This window comes from Corvus brachyrhynchos, unplaced genomic scaffold (assembly GCF_000691975.1).
Source record: "Corvus brachyrhynchos isolate BGI_N302 unplaced genomic scaffold, ASM69197v1 scaffold209, whole genome shotgun sequence".
In the NCBI taxonomy this organism is placed as follows: Eukaryota; Metazoa; Chordata; class Aves; order Passeriformes; family Corvidae; genus Corvus; species Corvus brachyrhynchos.
Window position 1 is genome coordinate 2,871,963 of NW_008246056.1, and position 16,055 is coordinate 2,888,017.

Sequence of the window (16,055 nt, forward strand, 5' to 3'; positions counted from 1 at the left end):
AAATTAGGAAAGAACTGTTGTAACAGAGCTCAATAATGCAGTGGATGAAACTGAATGCTAGATTGGCACGCCCACATTCTCTCATTTTGGTTTCATTTTCTTTCCAGAAAAGCTTTGTAATTTTTATAGCCTCATGTCCTGTCCCTCTCCACCAGTATTCTCTTTCCTTTCTCCTCATACAGACTGCACTTTTTAACTTATTTAAGTGGAATACTTGTTGTAACAGAGCTCAATAATGCAGTGGATGAAACTGAATGCTAGATTGGCACGCCCACATTCTCTCATTTTGGTTTCATTTTCTTTCCAGAAAAGCTTTGTAATTTTTATAGCCTCATGTCCTGTCCCTCTCCACCAGTATTCTCTTTCCTTTCTCCTCATACAGACTGCACTTTTTAACTTATTTAAGTGGAATACTTGTGTATTTCAAGAGTTAGCATTTGAATGAGATCATTACTGGCTTGTGAATACAAACATGCCTTTTATCAAGGAGAAAAGAGCTGGGTGGCTTTTCCAGCTTCCTTCAAGTTGATTGCACAATCTGTAACCCTGTGTCTGGATTCCTCATCACAAATTTGGGTAACAGGTTAAATACCTTTAAAAAGTCCAAATTGTGACAGCTTATCAGTTATTTTGGTAACAGCAGAATCAGTTTATCTGAACCTGGATGGTCTTGGTTGTGTATTATACATCCAGCCCAGTGAAAAGATCATACTTAGTACCAGCCTTTTCTTCTCTAATCCGTCATGCACACATTCCTTGAATGACCAAGACATTTCATTCCTCCAGAATCTCTTGAATATATGGAAAGCAACAAATAAATCAAAGCAAGATTTAATAAGCTTACCTTCCTTTCTTGACACTTAGCTTCCTAGACTTGTACATCATGGTCTTGGTCTGAAGTTGAAGTGAGATGTATGAACAAGTGCAAGTCCACACTGTGCTTTAGAAATCACTTAGGAAACTGAAGTTTCTAATGCTTACCCTGCCCCAACTTTCTTTTGTTTTCATTATTCTCTGCAATTAAACTGCCAAAATAGCAAAGCTGCATTGTTCAGTCCCTGTGAAAGTAATGAAAGTGACTAAAGGGTTCTTCCTGCTCCCCATACTCAACTGTGCTTTGGGATCCCACTCAATGCCATTCATTTCATCCACTTAAAAACTGGGGTTTGATTTATTTTTTTTTTTAAATCTTTAAAGCACCATGTCCCAGTACCAAAACAAAGTTTCTTCACTATTTGTATCTCTTAGACTTGTTTCCATTTCAACATGGCATTCTCTTTTAAGACTGAAATGCTGTAGGTTATCTGCTTCTATGCACTTAGAAGTGAGAACTCTGGCATGACTGGGAATTTTTCTCTCTCCATGTTGTTATCCAGAGCAGCTGATCAAGCCTGCACTGTCAGTTACTCTGCCAAGTTGTGCCTGGATATCTAGATTTTCCAAATTAATCTAGACCCTAGCACTGAAGTTATTTCATTTGATCAAGAATGTGTGGTAGCTTTAAGCAGTGTAGTGAATGACACTTCACCTTTGCTTTCTGCAGATATGGCTCCTACCTGGTGTGGGAGGAACTGGGGGGCTTCAACGAAAAGTCAGTGGTTCCTCTGGGTCTGTATGCAGGAAACCTGGCATTAAACTGGGCATGGACCCCAATATTTTTTGGAGCTCACAAAATGGGATGGGTAAGTGGAAAACTAAGTTTCTGAACCAAAGGCTGCTACATTAACAAGTTATTAGCGTGAAAGGTTTGTGTCATAATCTTTTCTCCCTGAAAATGGGTCTGAATACAGAATATGGCTTGCAGAAATTTTCTAGAATTCTCTTTAATGCATGCCAGCAGCCACCTGAGAGAACTTACAGATCTAGACCATCCTTAAATGGATAGATTTCAAACAGCTCTTTTCTGCCAGCTTTTGGTAAGAGCTTTGTGTGACCAGAAAACGTAAAGATGTATGCCTTACTGCAATTCCTAGATCTCTCTGGCAAACAGCAGTGATAAGCAGCTTATTGTAACATTATTCAGGTGATCAACACCCTGATTAGAAAAGACTAATTTTCTGCAGTTCTCTGAAGAGAAACTGCTTGTCTCAAAATGAAGAATTGGTAATAAAAAAATTAAAATATTTGCCTGGTTCTCTAGCTGCACATGCAATGCTGTAAGAAAGACTGCAGTCCATCACAGATTCATTCACACCTGATCTCTTCAGGCAACATGAACAAACTGGACAAATCTGCTTGCTCCAAGTCACACTGGGAAGTGTCTCACTGCCCACTAAAGAGGGTAGGGGTGAGAGAGACTTCATTCTCCCTCTCTGCTCCCAGCTGTAATGCCCTTTCTTGTACTTGCATTGTTTTATGACTTGAAGTGGTTTGTAACTCAGCTGAAGTCTATCATCTTTTTCTGCTGGCTGGTTTTCTGAGAAGGATTTAACTCCTAGATGGATAGAACAGGTGCCAGAGCTAGGTGGAAAGTGACACGCAGACTGTGGAGTCAAGGAAATGCAACAAGTAAAAACAACACTAACCACCTTCTGTGTTTCAGGGGTTGGTGACTCTCCTGCTTACAACTGGTACAGCAACAGCTACGGCTGCTTCCTGGTATAACATCAACAAAACAGCAGCGTATTTGATGGTTCCTTATTTAGCTTGGCTAAGCTTGGCTTCTGCACTCAATTATCGGATCTGGAAGGACAATCGCAACAAGAAAAAACCTGAATAAGCAGTTTTCAGCCAAAACCACTTTTTTCCCACAATAATTTTTTATATAAAGTTATGGCCTTATTTTATTTTTAGCTGAACTACTTCTACCGTTAATTTTCTAATTACAAGGTGACAAAACAAATAGACCTTTATTAGGCAAGCCACAAAGGGGTGTATGCCTAACTGGGTTTTATAGTAAACTAAAAGAAAGCCTCAATTGCAAAGTGATTAAGTGCCATATTACAGCATTGTATGTTACACAACAGCAGCATTTTAACTGTTACCAGAAGAAAGCAGGAACTCAAACTTCCTTATGTTCAGAGGAAGAAATCCAGCCACACACTAACAGAGTTTCCAGAAAGGTGTTCCTGACAGTGACAGGTGTGATTGTAGCCTGAATCTTTGATGTTTACCACTAGGCACAGTGCTTTTGTGCTATGATATGTCCCACTACATCCACCAGATATTTGTCTTCTGGTCATTGTACTCTGGAAACGTTTTAAGACAAGCTCTTTTTAACAGTTTGTGCCTTCCCACTTTGAAGGGCTGTACACACATTCAGCTAAATGCATTAAACTACATGTAAACTTTCTAACCTTGTTCCTTGCTGGTATCATTATTAATTTGTTTTGAGCAGAAAAACACTGAAGGCAGCAGGATGCTACAGCCTCAAGGACAGCCCCTTCATCTCTTCTCCTCACCTTTGCAATGGCCAAGACAAACCAGGAAATTCAGAGCACCTGTAAAGAAACTGTGAGAACCCAGTCACAACATCTCTTTAATCGAATTTACATAAACAGTCCAAAGCTGTTTGGGTTCCCCTGAGCAGGAGGCCAGCACAGTGCGAGCATCACTTCTGGCTGTGCAATCCTGCTCTCCCTTCTGCCCCACCTGCACAGACTGGATTTTCCTTAGATTATTTCTCCAGCCTATGCTCCAGTCAGTGGATCAAAGCAGGTTTCTGCAGACCAGCCTGATACAGCCTCAAATATTCCTCTATATTCCTGATAATGAGAGATAACGCGCTGCACGTTTGCGAAGTTTGACGCAAGGTTTAGAACACTTACACAATTTTTAAACTGTACTTTCCTCTCAAGCATATCCTAATTTCTGCAAACTAGCTTAAATAATTACTACCCATAGAATATATGACAGCAGAATTTTTTGCAACTTGCACAGAAAATTGTTAAATTTCAGCCAAGTGACCCTGATTTGACGAAAGATTAGGCACGATTTGTTTCAAATGGACACCCCACTGCCAAATACCTCTCTCTTAGGCCATAAACTTTGAAGTCCAAAGGCTGTTTGGGCTTCTAGAAGAGTTTTCAAAATCCCTTTCATTCCTTCAGGCTTCTGCATTCCTGTGCTGCTCTAAACATTGCCTCCTGCTCACTTCCTCAAAAATCTGGTTTCTTTAAGGGGCAGGCTAAGGATGACAGCCAGCAGTACAAGGTTCCTAAATACTGTGGGGTTTGTTTCTCTCTTTTTAAATAAGAAAAATAGGACAATCCATAAAATATTTAGTCTCATTAACCCCATAGTTCATTGCACTGAAATACCCTATTACTATTATAATATTATTTCCCACCCACCAGAACTTTTTAGATCTTTGTATAGGAGAGGTAGGTAAGAAAGGGACATACAAACCCCCAACACAATTTGGTAAATTATAGTTTTAATGTTGACACAAGGAACTTGTACAATGTTTCCCAGCAAGCAAGCAATCAATCAATCAGGCTACCTGAAAAACAAGTCCTACTTGGAGGTCTCCAATATTCAATAAACAAGATACTTTGTCAACACACACCATGATTTACAGAAAGAACAAAGCAAGACAAGGACAATGCAGACAAAGGGATTATCAATACAGTATATGGTATATGCATATTCTTCTGATACAATTTTTTCCCCCTGGTGATCAGTATAGGAAAACAGTTGCATCAGCAGCTCATAGAACTGAAATTTAAATCCTGCTGTTAAGCATATCTGAGAAGGAAATTGATAGAGTCATGTCTCCAGTGGTTAGACAATGCGTGTCACATGGCAGTTGTCTGTTTCATCCAGAAATAGGGTGCTGAAGACGTCATTGAAAAAGGTGGGGTGGTATTGGCAGGCTCTGTCGCAGTCAGGATTAAAGTTCACCTCCAAGATCTGAGGCTGCATAATTCTTCTTCCTGTCAAGGCAAACACAAACATTGCTGCTTAATACAAGCTCTACAGAGACCCCAAATCACTACTTGTCTTTAATCCAGAATTTATAGAAAATGATTGGGAAAAGCACAGAGCACACAGCTCACAATGCTTGAAAAACAATAGGAATTAAAAGAGAAAGAATAAATTTCTGAAAAGGTCCACAAACATAAACAATTCAACATTCAAATAAAGGAGCTTCTCACCATCTCCGCTGGTGTCCCACTTAAGCATCAAGTCAATGGCATATATTGCTCTTGATGATGGATAATCGCAGATGCCGAGAGGGGCAGGTTTAGACGAAGCAACTTGGAACAATTCAGCAAATGCCTTAAAAATACTTGCCTAATAACAGGAAAAAGCTCTCTGAATGAGAAGTGAGGTTCCATTAAAGCAACAAACACATTTCTAATCACTTCAATCATACAGTGTTTTAAAGGGGTTTGTATCAATTGCACTACACAACAGATGAAAATCTGCACAGTATTGGCTTCCAAATGTGCATTTAAACCTAATGCCAACACAGAGAAAGGACTCAGCACCTGGCAATATCCATGGGCTTTCCTGGGGAGCCAATCAATATTATGGAAATCCTGAAAATAGTGCATTTAACATTTGAATTAACCCCCTTCTCAGGCATTATGCAAAATACTCCACTCGTGTAGAGGAGGGGAAAAAGAAAACCCAGGAGAGTTCTGTGAAGACGAGCAGTACAACTGTGAAGTTCTGGCGCTTTTTTCCTGCCTATTCAGTTGTATTTTAGCTTTGTTTAGTTCTGTAATGAAAAATCTTCTACCCATTTATAGCCCTAAGAAAGGTGGGGGAGACATGGAGATTTTAAGAATGTACTATATAGGTATTTTGAAAAACAGACAGATATCCAACCTGAAAGTGAAATAAACCAGGAAGAACACACAGGTGTAAATTTTAGCAAGGAGTTTATACTGCAGTGAACCATTTCCTCTGCAAATGAAAAGATGGTGTAAAACTTTCTATTTTCTGAACACACAAAGTACTACTTTGGGTAACCTTCAGGATGTATTTTGACATCTCTCTTTTCAGCCCTTGTAGTCTCTTCCAGACTATTTTAAACCCTGTCATATTCTGAGTATCATTAATTGGATACAAGGCTCTAGTTAAAACCAATGTGAATTAATTCAAGGAAATCAAGTCATAGTTGGATAATTATGCACTTTTGAATAAATATGCACATATAAAGGCTCAACTATCATTCACTCTGTTTCTTCCAGCTCCTAATTAATATGAAAGAATGAAAGAATTCAGTTTTGTGCATGTTTCTGAACCAGCTCTTCACATTCAGCTTTTTCTTTCAAGCACGAATCACAGGGGAAAAATTAACATCAATGAGAAGGCTCTCATCTGCCTTCCTGCATGTTTTATGAAGCTGTAGTATTTGTAGCTTCCTTTTTACAGACAAAAGATGCCCTGGTATCAGAAAATTATCTGTGTGCTTGTGAAAAGTCCCTGTGCAAGGCGCAGGGACAGGCCTCTGGCAAGGCTGCTAACACAGAGAAGCTGGGGCAGCAACAGGAAACTCTGCACTTGAGAGTGGTCAGGACCAGCTGTATTGCTAAGTCCAACATAGAGAATTATCATAGAGTAATCATGAAATAAAATTCTCAAATTATAAAATACAGTTCTCTCACAACCAAGTATTTGAGGGCAAATTACACAAAGTTCTGAAGTAAAGGTTAACATATGATCTCCTTTGTGAAACTGATACACATGAAATAAGTCTTCTGAGAAAAAAAATCCTAACAACACAACACTTTTGGAAAAGCTGGGTAAAAAAAACCCAAACAGATCAGGAACATTTACATGACAAAGATAAATTGCTGACTTACTTGTACCGTTGTCCAAGGATATTCAGGATATTGTTTTTCAAACAGAGGAATAAAGTCTTCACAGTGCACCTAAAACAGTTTAGTAACATCAAAGGCTGTCTTGGTTGGGAATGACAAGAGAATGGGACATCAAATGTATTTGCCATTCATACAAATACAAGTAAAGAACGAGGGAATTAAGAGCTCCTGAATACCTTCCTTGTTCCAGGATTTCTTGTTATAAAGGATCACCCTAAGGCTTTGACAATGACAAGCTGTCGTTGTTTGTAATTCTTTTATTGTCTCTATCAATGTGGGTCCTATTCAGAATGTAGGTTTGTATTACCTTAGATAATCACAGATGACTGGGGGAAGGAGTCTAGAAAAATATTTGCTTAGGACTTCAGGTACTTTGAACACCCTGTTTAAGTGGATGTGAAATAGGTTATTTGCTAATAGCTACCAGAAGATTTTCTACCAACACAAAGGCGAGGGAATGTTTTGGGCTGTTTGCCTACCTGTTTTAGTGTCACACCAGGAGCATAATTCATGACAGTGAAATGCTTCTCGTAGTCATCCAAGTCATCGAGTGAAAACGCCCTAAGGAACAGAGCAGCTCCTCAGTTTCCAAGGTATCCCACTGTACCCCGTGCCCGCGGAGGGGAGGGGAGCACCTGTTGGAGAAGCGCAGCCAGAAGACGTCGTAGCTGTAGAGCTGCAGGGGCCTGGCGCGGCGCAGCAGCACCACGTAGCGCACGTCGAACTTCACCAGCCCCACGTCCTCGCGCTCAAACAGCACCGGCTCCTCGATGTATTTGCACACCACCTGCAGCAGAGCACAGGAAACACAGGAAACACAGCCCATGTGAAATGCAAGTGTCACTGCACCTCGAGGACTTCGGGGACCCCTGCCTGCACTTCAGCTTTTCCTCACAAACGTGCACAAATACACCATGTGACTTCCTGTCGCACTCTCACAACAGGGTGTGGAATCAAGGAGGTCAGCATGTTCTCATTTGCAAAAATCACAGATTTCTAACTCTGGTGACCTTGTTGTTTTGCAACAATTGTGAAGCAATTCTCTGTGCATTTCTGCACCCCAGAAAACACCTGCAGTCCACACACCACCCACAAATGGTGCTGAAGCGAGCTCCAGTGCTCACACACTGTGAGGTGCAGGTAGATGTTGCAGGCTCTCTGTAAAAAGCTCCTGATTCATCTCTTCTTGGCAAAGGTGGTACTTTGTGCTACTGAGCAGAGCAAAAACAATCAATCAGGACACAAAAGCAGTAATGTTCCCAAATTGATGACCAATGCTAACTATAGCCAATGTGTTTGTCTGCCAGCCTGGGGATTGGCTTTACAGCAGCACCAAGCTGGAGTATCCCTTATTGTCAGAGCAAGTTTTATTTTTTAAATAAGACAACATCACGCTGACTTCACTGCAACAACTGGAGTTGACCAATTTGAAACTGAATCTATTCTGAACTGTATGCTTATGGACAATGTGTGAATTTTGAAGAAAATGAATTTCCTTTGTATTTTCAGACCTCCTTCCATGAAGCAGTTTTTTCAGCTCTGCCCTTTAAATCCTGTTCAAAGCCATCCTCTCTCACCTTTGGGCTGCTTTCCCTGTGCCTGATGATACTGTTCAGGTTGTTGGTGATGTGGGTATCCAGGCTTCTGGCCAGGTTCCATGGTTTGCAGATCCAGTGATTGTCTTCTCCTCTGGGAGAGAGAGAGAGAGAGAGAGCAACACCTATAAGTATCCACCTCGTTCATCTGGCTGAAGATCCACTTGACTGGATTCATGTCTTCTCCTGAAAAAATACTTTATAAAGCTGTGGGCTACACTGCAAGAATTAAGACTTTTGCTGACACCTGGGAGCATAAGTCTTAGGCATAAGGCAGAGAAAAGGCAATGATACCTTTCACAGATTTTTTTTTTTTTTAGGGCCTAGCATGATCTCACTGTTTATCTCCTTCTGCATCTCACACCACCAAAAGGGGAAAACAACCCATCAACAGGACAGCATCACCACGAACATGCACAGGTCACGGTGTGGAATCCTTCTGCCAGGAGCCTGAGAACATTCCGGCAGGGCATTGTGCAACTTTTCAAGTCGGTTCCCTACTGACACCTCCAAATCATTCACATTAAATGACACCATAACTCATCTCTTTGGGAAGAAACCACACAGTGTCTCAACAGCTCACATTACAGGAAAATGAAAGCACACCACCATTGTCTTGCTTTCTAGCACTCAGACACCTCCAGGGGCAAAATTCTTTGAGATATCCTTGAGAAAAACCAGCAATATGCCGGTCTTTCCATCTGTCTTTCCAAGTCAGGACAGGATAATGCTTGATGTTTGATGTCCTTTCCTCAACCTATTAAAGCATCATAAAGTGAGCTGAAGATAGCAGTTAACGTCTGTTTAGTTAGTTTGAAAATTCCTATCTCCTCCTTCCCCCATTCCCTACACAGACACTGCATTCACTGTCAAACCTAGATATTCAAAAGGAATTAAGCCACCCCACACTAGGGATACACGGCAGGTGTGCTCTCTCCTGGTCAATGCCAGTCCGTAACAGATTATGTACAGCAAATAATGACCAATGAAACCCTGGGCAGGTATCACCATAATAAGCAAGTGTCACCAAAGCAGCAACCTTTCAACCAGAATACTCCATGCCAGACAGAAGAGGTTATTCAGCAGTAGCTAATGCTCTCTTTCTCCCTTACAAAAACAAAAATCATACTTTCCATCCACTTCAAGGGAGCTGCAGCAGCAGAAAGTGTGGATTTAAAACCCTAAAGCTCCTTGACTGCTTCAGTCTAACACTAAAACTAAATCTTACTTTTGTAACCTTACAGAACCCAAGTACTTTAAACATTTTCCACTCTGGCTTAAGTGCAAGAACAACAGCTACTGTGCCCTGGAAAAAAAAAATCCCACACTTGTTGCAAACACATTTTGAGGCTTTGTATATTCATTAAACACAAGAGGAAAGATCCTGACTAGGCAACGAGCAAAGGACTTCAACTCTGTATTCAAATCACAGCAAAGTTTCTGGGTTTCAAACTGCATTGCTTAAATAGTCTTACCTAAAAAAAATACCTAAAAAGCTCCCACTTTTCAGGTAAAATTCACTTGAATATAAATGCAGCAAGAGCTAACTCATGGTGGTACAACAGCTGCCAAGACCAAAATGTGGGCTCCTGGTCTTGGCGGAAAGTGGGATCAAGACAGGACAACACCTAAGGAAGAGGAAACACAAGTCACCTTCTGTCACGTTGCTGGAAGTAGCTGATGAACTGAGGCAATTCTGTCTGGAGGTTAAAAGTCCGAGGCAACCATCTGGGCCCATCTGGTCCTCCAGCTCGTCTAGCAATGGATGCCAGGCAGTCTTTGACAGTCAGGAGGTTCTCACATGGGAACTGATTCACCATTACCTCAGGCCTCTCCTCACTCAGCTTCCTACAAAGCAAACAAGTGCTTGGTGAAGGGGGAAGGTTGTGGAGACCTTTGGGAACACAGTTTTTATAGCAAAAAAATGTTAAAAAAGTATTATTAGGGGAACAATGAATCCTATAATTAATTAACCTATAATCTTTGAAGTGTGAGAAGTTGTAGAGGATGTCTGCTTCTCCCTCGTTGTCTGTGAATACAAAACGGGGATGTGTCAGGTTGTTGAGGACTTGCTGAATGTCTGTGAAAACCCTAGAAGAAAGAAGCACATTAAGAGAACTGTCAATTTAGTTTCTGAAACTGATCAACTCATGCTTGAATAGAAAAAAAAGTTTTAAGTTTGACTTTCTACAAGAATTATGCTTTTCCTATATACACACTTTGTGACAATCTCTTCTTGATACACAGAAACAACTTCAATTGAAGAGGGATAGATTAAAAAATTGTATTTTGAGACAGAAATCTTACAGGTAGTTTAGCTTCACAAATATAACAGTTCATGATGACTAAATCCCTGACACAGAAGCACTAACATGAATCCACTGAATAGTCCAGAAATGAGAGCGAACTTGTGAATACCTTCACTCCTGAAAGAGCTCTAAAAATCAACCTGCTGTCACCCACGTGAAAGAAAGTCATAGGAAATCCTGTCAGTTTCATTCACTAGCTTCAGAAGATTATTTTTGTTTGTTCAGAACGTCAAACAACCCAAACATATAAAGTAGCTATATTACGTATATGCTGGAAATACACATGGCTTTGATGTTTGATACAAATTCCCTCTCACTCCCATTTAAAATCACACAAAACCCCAACCCAAACCTGACAGACATTTCAGAATGTAACCAAGAATAAAGCAAGTTGTTGCATATCTTAAGAAATTTCCCTCTCAAATAAAACCAGTAACTTGGATGCTAAAATAAGCAGATATAAATAATGGTTATTTTGATGACTTTACAGCTTAAAGGGAGGCCACTTAATTCAGAATTCAGCATGTTGATTCAAAAAGTGAGACTGTTTTTTATATCAGTCTCATGGTAAGGGAACATTTAAACAGAATAAGCAACCACTAATTTTTTCCATGAGAAACTACTGTATTCTTCCTCCTCTCCAGATCTATTCTTATCAGGTGTGGAACTTTCCTCTCCTCCCCCACTATTAACCAACTGGAAGATATATACTCCCCTGAGAGACACTTATCTAAAAAGATGAGCTGCAGAAATAGCCCAGTCACAGGGGGAAATAAATTCTTTAAAAAGCAAAGTATGTAAGGTGCTTTGCATAGCTCCATGTGTGAGATATTACAATAGTTATACTATTTATGCTGAAGCCTGTAACTGAGAGAGAGGACTTCACTGTGGATGAAGGGAATTAGCCTGCTGAAAGAAGCCACCAATCCTTCCTCATTGTTGCAACAGAACAAAGTTAGTATTTCCACAGAGTCCCACTAGCATTTCTTCCTGCAATTTGTGGCTTCTTGACTTGTCCTTGTAAGTCTGCACACTAGGAGAAAGTGTAATACCAAATCTGATGTACTGGATCTGTTGCAGGTTCTGCCAAACCCACAAGCTCCCCTAATATACACTAGTTTGGAGCAACTGTCTGTCCTTGCTGAAGCAAAAGGAAATCAAAGGGGTGACCTGAAGATAAAAGGCCAATTATATAATGCTGTAATGAAGTCCTGAAGCATCCAAAATCTCCACACAAATATGCACGGAAGAACACATGCAGCACAAGAACTACTAAAATTTAAGATGCTCAGAAAACCTCTAACTGGTTCCTTACAAAAACACCCTACAAGTCACCATTCCACAAAGACCCAGTGCCAGAGCACTCAGGATTATGTATTTGAAGACTTGTTCAAAGTGCAGCACAAAAGAAATAGGGGAGCTCAATCTATCTTTGTTAAGTGCAGGAACATCACTGTAATAAGATGAGGGAGGTTAAGATTAGAAGGAAAATAAGTCCATTTCATTTGTTCTAAAGTTTTAAGTTTCTCCACCCATTCTGTACACTATTCTCTTACCATAAAGTCTTGGGACAGTCAAAAGCGCTGGAAAGCAGATTATTTCAGTTTGAGAATGCAAATCTCCTAGAAACACTATGCAAAATTAATGTATTTCACTGCCAACATCTATCACTGAGTTTAGTGGTCAGAGTCCCTCAGGTTCTTCAGCCTATCCAGAATTAAGGCACACATTTGAAACAATCAGGTCTCTGCACTGAAGAACACAGACTAAAAGGGCAGGCACCTGACAGCCACTGAGGAATTCCTTTGCTGCTATCTAAGGAGCACATAGGATCTTCTATGGCATTTTCCTTGGGTTTAGTTAAATATGTTGGTACACATTTCTGTGTCTACTCTGGTAACACACACAAAAAGATACAGACAGGTAAGAAATGCACCAAGTCCCATTCTGGCTTTGGCAGATGGCAGAGCACCTACACTGCAATCCTGTAGTACCAGCCAAGCCATTTTGGACCTTTCATTCAGTATCAGGGACACACTGAACTAATGAAGCCAGCTAACCATACTTCCCAAATGATGGGGTTTTTCCCCTTGTCTCACAGAAGTCCTGGTAGGGATGCTATAAAGTCTGGGATTAAAGATGATATTTGGTAAAATTATGCAAGTAAGGTAAATATGTTTAGATGTTACTTCATTTGCTCAAAGTATTTAAAGCTAAGAAGCCGTTATGAGAATCAACTCCCACAGCACAGAGCTGACAAGACCAACCAAAACAAAGAGTTGTCTCCTAACAACAGCTCTTTGGACATTTAAAAAAAATAACTGATGTAGCTGAAGAGAAACATGAAAGAGAAGATCAAAAGAAACAGAGATGATCAAGCCCAACACAAACTGGAAAGACTTTGCCTAATAAATCTGTCTTTGAAGCATTTAGTTCTTTGATTCACCTTTTTTTCCATTCAGCAATCAGCACAGCTGGATAGAACAATCTCCCTGGGGCAGCAGTTACTATGCTACAAGACCTAATTGAACCTATAATTTTGCAGTATCAAACTACTTGTACTCAGTCCCCTGCTTTTCAGAATTCAGGTTAAACATTTATTTCATCTTCCATTCTCAGTCTTAGCTCTGCTTTGATACAAGCTGACTAAGAATTTGTTCCAGGTTCTAAACTTTGCAACCTCATGCCTTGAATTTCTTCTGAATCCCCTAAAACAGCAGCAATTCACAAAGCAGAGCACACACATTATTAACAGGCTTCACACATCTACTCAGCTCCATATGTTCCCATCTGTCTGCCCATGGTGACAGCCCTGAAACCTTCAAAGCTTTAAAAGAGGCCAAGAGCACTGGAAGGCTGCAGCTCCCAGTCAGTCATCTGGACTCTGAGATGCTGCTCTACTCATGGAGGAACTTTAGTAGACAAAACTCAGAGCATGAGAAGGATCCTACAGCCTTCTGCCCAGATATGAAAAGGATAACGGAAAAGAGAGGAAAACCCTTAGGAGTACATCGATTGGGCATGGATTAAATTCCTTAGAAGAAGAGCAGGAAGAATTTGATGTGTTTCCCCCTCCCTCCTTCCTTGCCTAATGTGAATGCCATTCACTTGAAATACAAGATACAAAATAAAGAGGTAAGCAGTGAAAAATGTATCAACATTTCCCAACATCCTCAATATTTCTTTCTGCCTCTCTCAGAATGCATCTGCCTTTGACTCCTGTATCTGAGTACACCAGATGAAAAAAAGCAGTTTTTGCTTTTCCTCACAGTCATGTAACCAGAGATTTCAGCTACAAAAGGAATCTTGACTATCACTGGGCAAGTTAACAAACGCCTCTACACAAAAATGACTTTGATTTCCAGTAGTCCTTCTCACGTAAAGTTGATCTAGGGAATAACAAATCAACACAAGAAGCTGGTGTGTGAGTACATCTACCAAATATGTTTTAGTGCAACTTTACCCCTTAAGCAAAATGTTTCAGGCAAGAACTGTGATCCCAGTGTCAAACACCCCGGAGTGCAACTCACAGCACATGCTAAGCGATGGTTTGTTTTTCTGGAATAAAACCAGTAACAAGGCAGCCTGGCCATGCAGCACTACTGCTTTTGCTCACAAAAATCCCTTATCTTTGCAATGTTCTTCCAGCTTTCTTCTGAAATGGTTTCACAGCATACGGTCCGCTTTTGTAGCAAACACATATCCAATTTAAAACATCCCAGGTTTTTATAAGATTCCTGTTTGGTAATGCCATCTGAAGAAGGGGAATAGTCTGTTATATTCACACAGCACTGAGCAGCACAGGTACCCCTGTGGACATACATGCTATAATGCAAAAGACAAGTCTTTAGTCTATCTTATAAACCTTAGCAATACTTAGTGAAAACAACACTGTGTAACTTAGCGTTAAAATATTACGCAACTTTTCTTTCACCCAGAAGGTGCCACTTATTTAAAAAAAAACCCAATAAACCAAACTAAATTTATTCTTTAGAAATTCTGTAAGTGACAATTCATTCACTCTGAAGAATAAATCCAACAGGAGCAACTAGTAAGTCAGAATCTTAGGCAAGTGGCTTCATATAACCACACCTTCACCTTCCCTCTGTTGTTCAAAGCTGGAAAAGGCTGTTCAGCCTGACCACACTGCAATACTGCACATAATCCTGGTAAGAAAACATTTGGTTTGTCAATACGTACTTGAAAACTTTGTCTTTGGCATAAACTGGAGGATTTATGACTAGAGGAAGTTTTTCCTTGTTTTCAGCTAAAATTGCCTGGAAAACAGAAAACCACAAGAAGTTAATTCTAGGCAGAATGAAAGAATCCATTGCATGTCTTATTGGCCTGTTCTCTTTGGTACAAGTGAATTTCAGTGAGGACATTTTGACAATTCTATTATGTTGTGTGATATGCTGTTCAGAAAAAAAAATATCAGTACAAGAGCAGAGGCTGAAGGAAATCCTATCAGTAAAAAGGAACGAGAAATAAGGCTTCAAGACCGGGGCACATCAACACTGTTGAAAGACCCTGAGAAATTCTTGTCTCCTAAACATTAAAAAAAAATCTCAAATCACAGCCAGCCATATACAATAGAAGACAAAGTTGCTGTATTTCCAACAAAATGGAAGACCGACCATTTAGTTATGATGCTTTGTTACAGATGACTAAAAAAATTATAGGAGGTTGGAAGCCAATTCTGCTCCTGTGAAAACGGGCAAAATGTTTTTTGCAGTCTTCAGCAGTAACCATGACTGCAAAGTCTCTCTCCATCCTGTACAGCCCCCCTGTGACTGGTAGAAGGAAATACACTTTTGGATCATTGCTGATGCCCTGCCGAAGGAAGCAGCTCACAGATATTCTGGGATAGAAGAAGTACATCTTGAGAAACAAAAGCAGCTGCTGCTGTGCAACAGCTCTTTGAATTCCAGCTGCTCCAGACTGCCATAAGTTGCAGTGGTGAAGTGTCTGTCCAGTCACAGAGGCACCTCTTTAAGGCTGGTAGAGGTAATAAAATCCTACATAAGTGGAAAGAGAAGCAAAACCACAATGGTAATCGAAGATCTTAGACATCACCTTCTGTCATAGGTTAGCAAGCACAGTCCCGGAAGGGATGTCCTTGCTAAGGGGTGCTTACAGTTTCCTCTGGGAACTGATAGAACCTATCAGCTGGCCAGTTTGAATATGGACAATTCTCTAAGCCACTTAAAGTTGTGATCACCTCTGTGATCCACATTTAAGAATAGACAAACTCCCCCTCCAAGCTCTCTCTCGTTTCCGGCGCTGGCACAGGTGGCTGCGGGGCCCGAGCAGGGCCCAGTGGGCCCGGCCAGGCCCTGCTTGGGCCAGGCTGGGCCGGGCCACGGCCATCCTGGAGC

The 16,055-nt window shown here is 40.6% G+C and overlaps 2 protein-coding genes across 2 annotated transcripts in view; one reads left to right on the plus strand and one right to left on the minus strand.

Annotated features, from left to right (window-relative positions):
* Positions 1–3,295, plus strand: part of TSPO (translocator protein) — a 9,516-nt gene extending 6,221 nt beyond the window's left edge. The window contains exons 3-4 of the mRNA XM_008642466.2: positions 1,544–1,682; positions 2,543–3,295. Of these exons, the coding sequence (XP_008640688.2) occupies positions 1,544–1,682; positions 2,543–2,719 (316 nt within the window). The 3' untranslated portion in view covers positions 2,720–3,295. The remainder of the gene's footprint in view (positions 1–1,543; positions 1,683–2,542) is intronic.
* A 1,063-nt stretch (positions 3,296–4,358) lies between these two features.
* The window catches only part of TTLL12 (tubulin tyrosine ligase like 12), a 25,844-nt gene continuing 14,147 nt past the window's right edge, over positions 4,359–16,055 (minus strand). Inside the window, exons 6-14 of the mRNA XM_008642467.2 lie at positions 14,878–14,954; positions 10,343–10,459; positions 10,022–10,216; positions 8,351–8,462; positions 7,409–7,560; positions 7,253–7,334; positions 6,756–6,824; positions 5,097–5,235; positions 4,359–4,874 (exon numbers count right to left, since the gene is read on the minus strand). Coding sequence (XP_008640689.1) covers positions 4,723–4,874; positions 5,097–5,235; positions 6,756–6,824; positions 7,253–7,334; positions 7,409–7,560; positions 8,351–8,462; positions 10,022–10,216; positions 10,343–10,459; positions 14,878–14,954 — 1,095 coding nt within the window. The 3' untranslated portion in view covers positions 4,359–4,722. The remainder of the gene's footprint in view (positions 4,875–5,096; positions 5,236–6,755; positions 6,825–7,252; positions 7,335–7,408; positions 7,561–8,350; positions 8,463–10,021; positions 10,217–10,342; positions 10,460–14,877; positions 14,955–16,055) is intronic.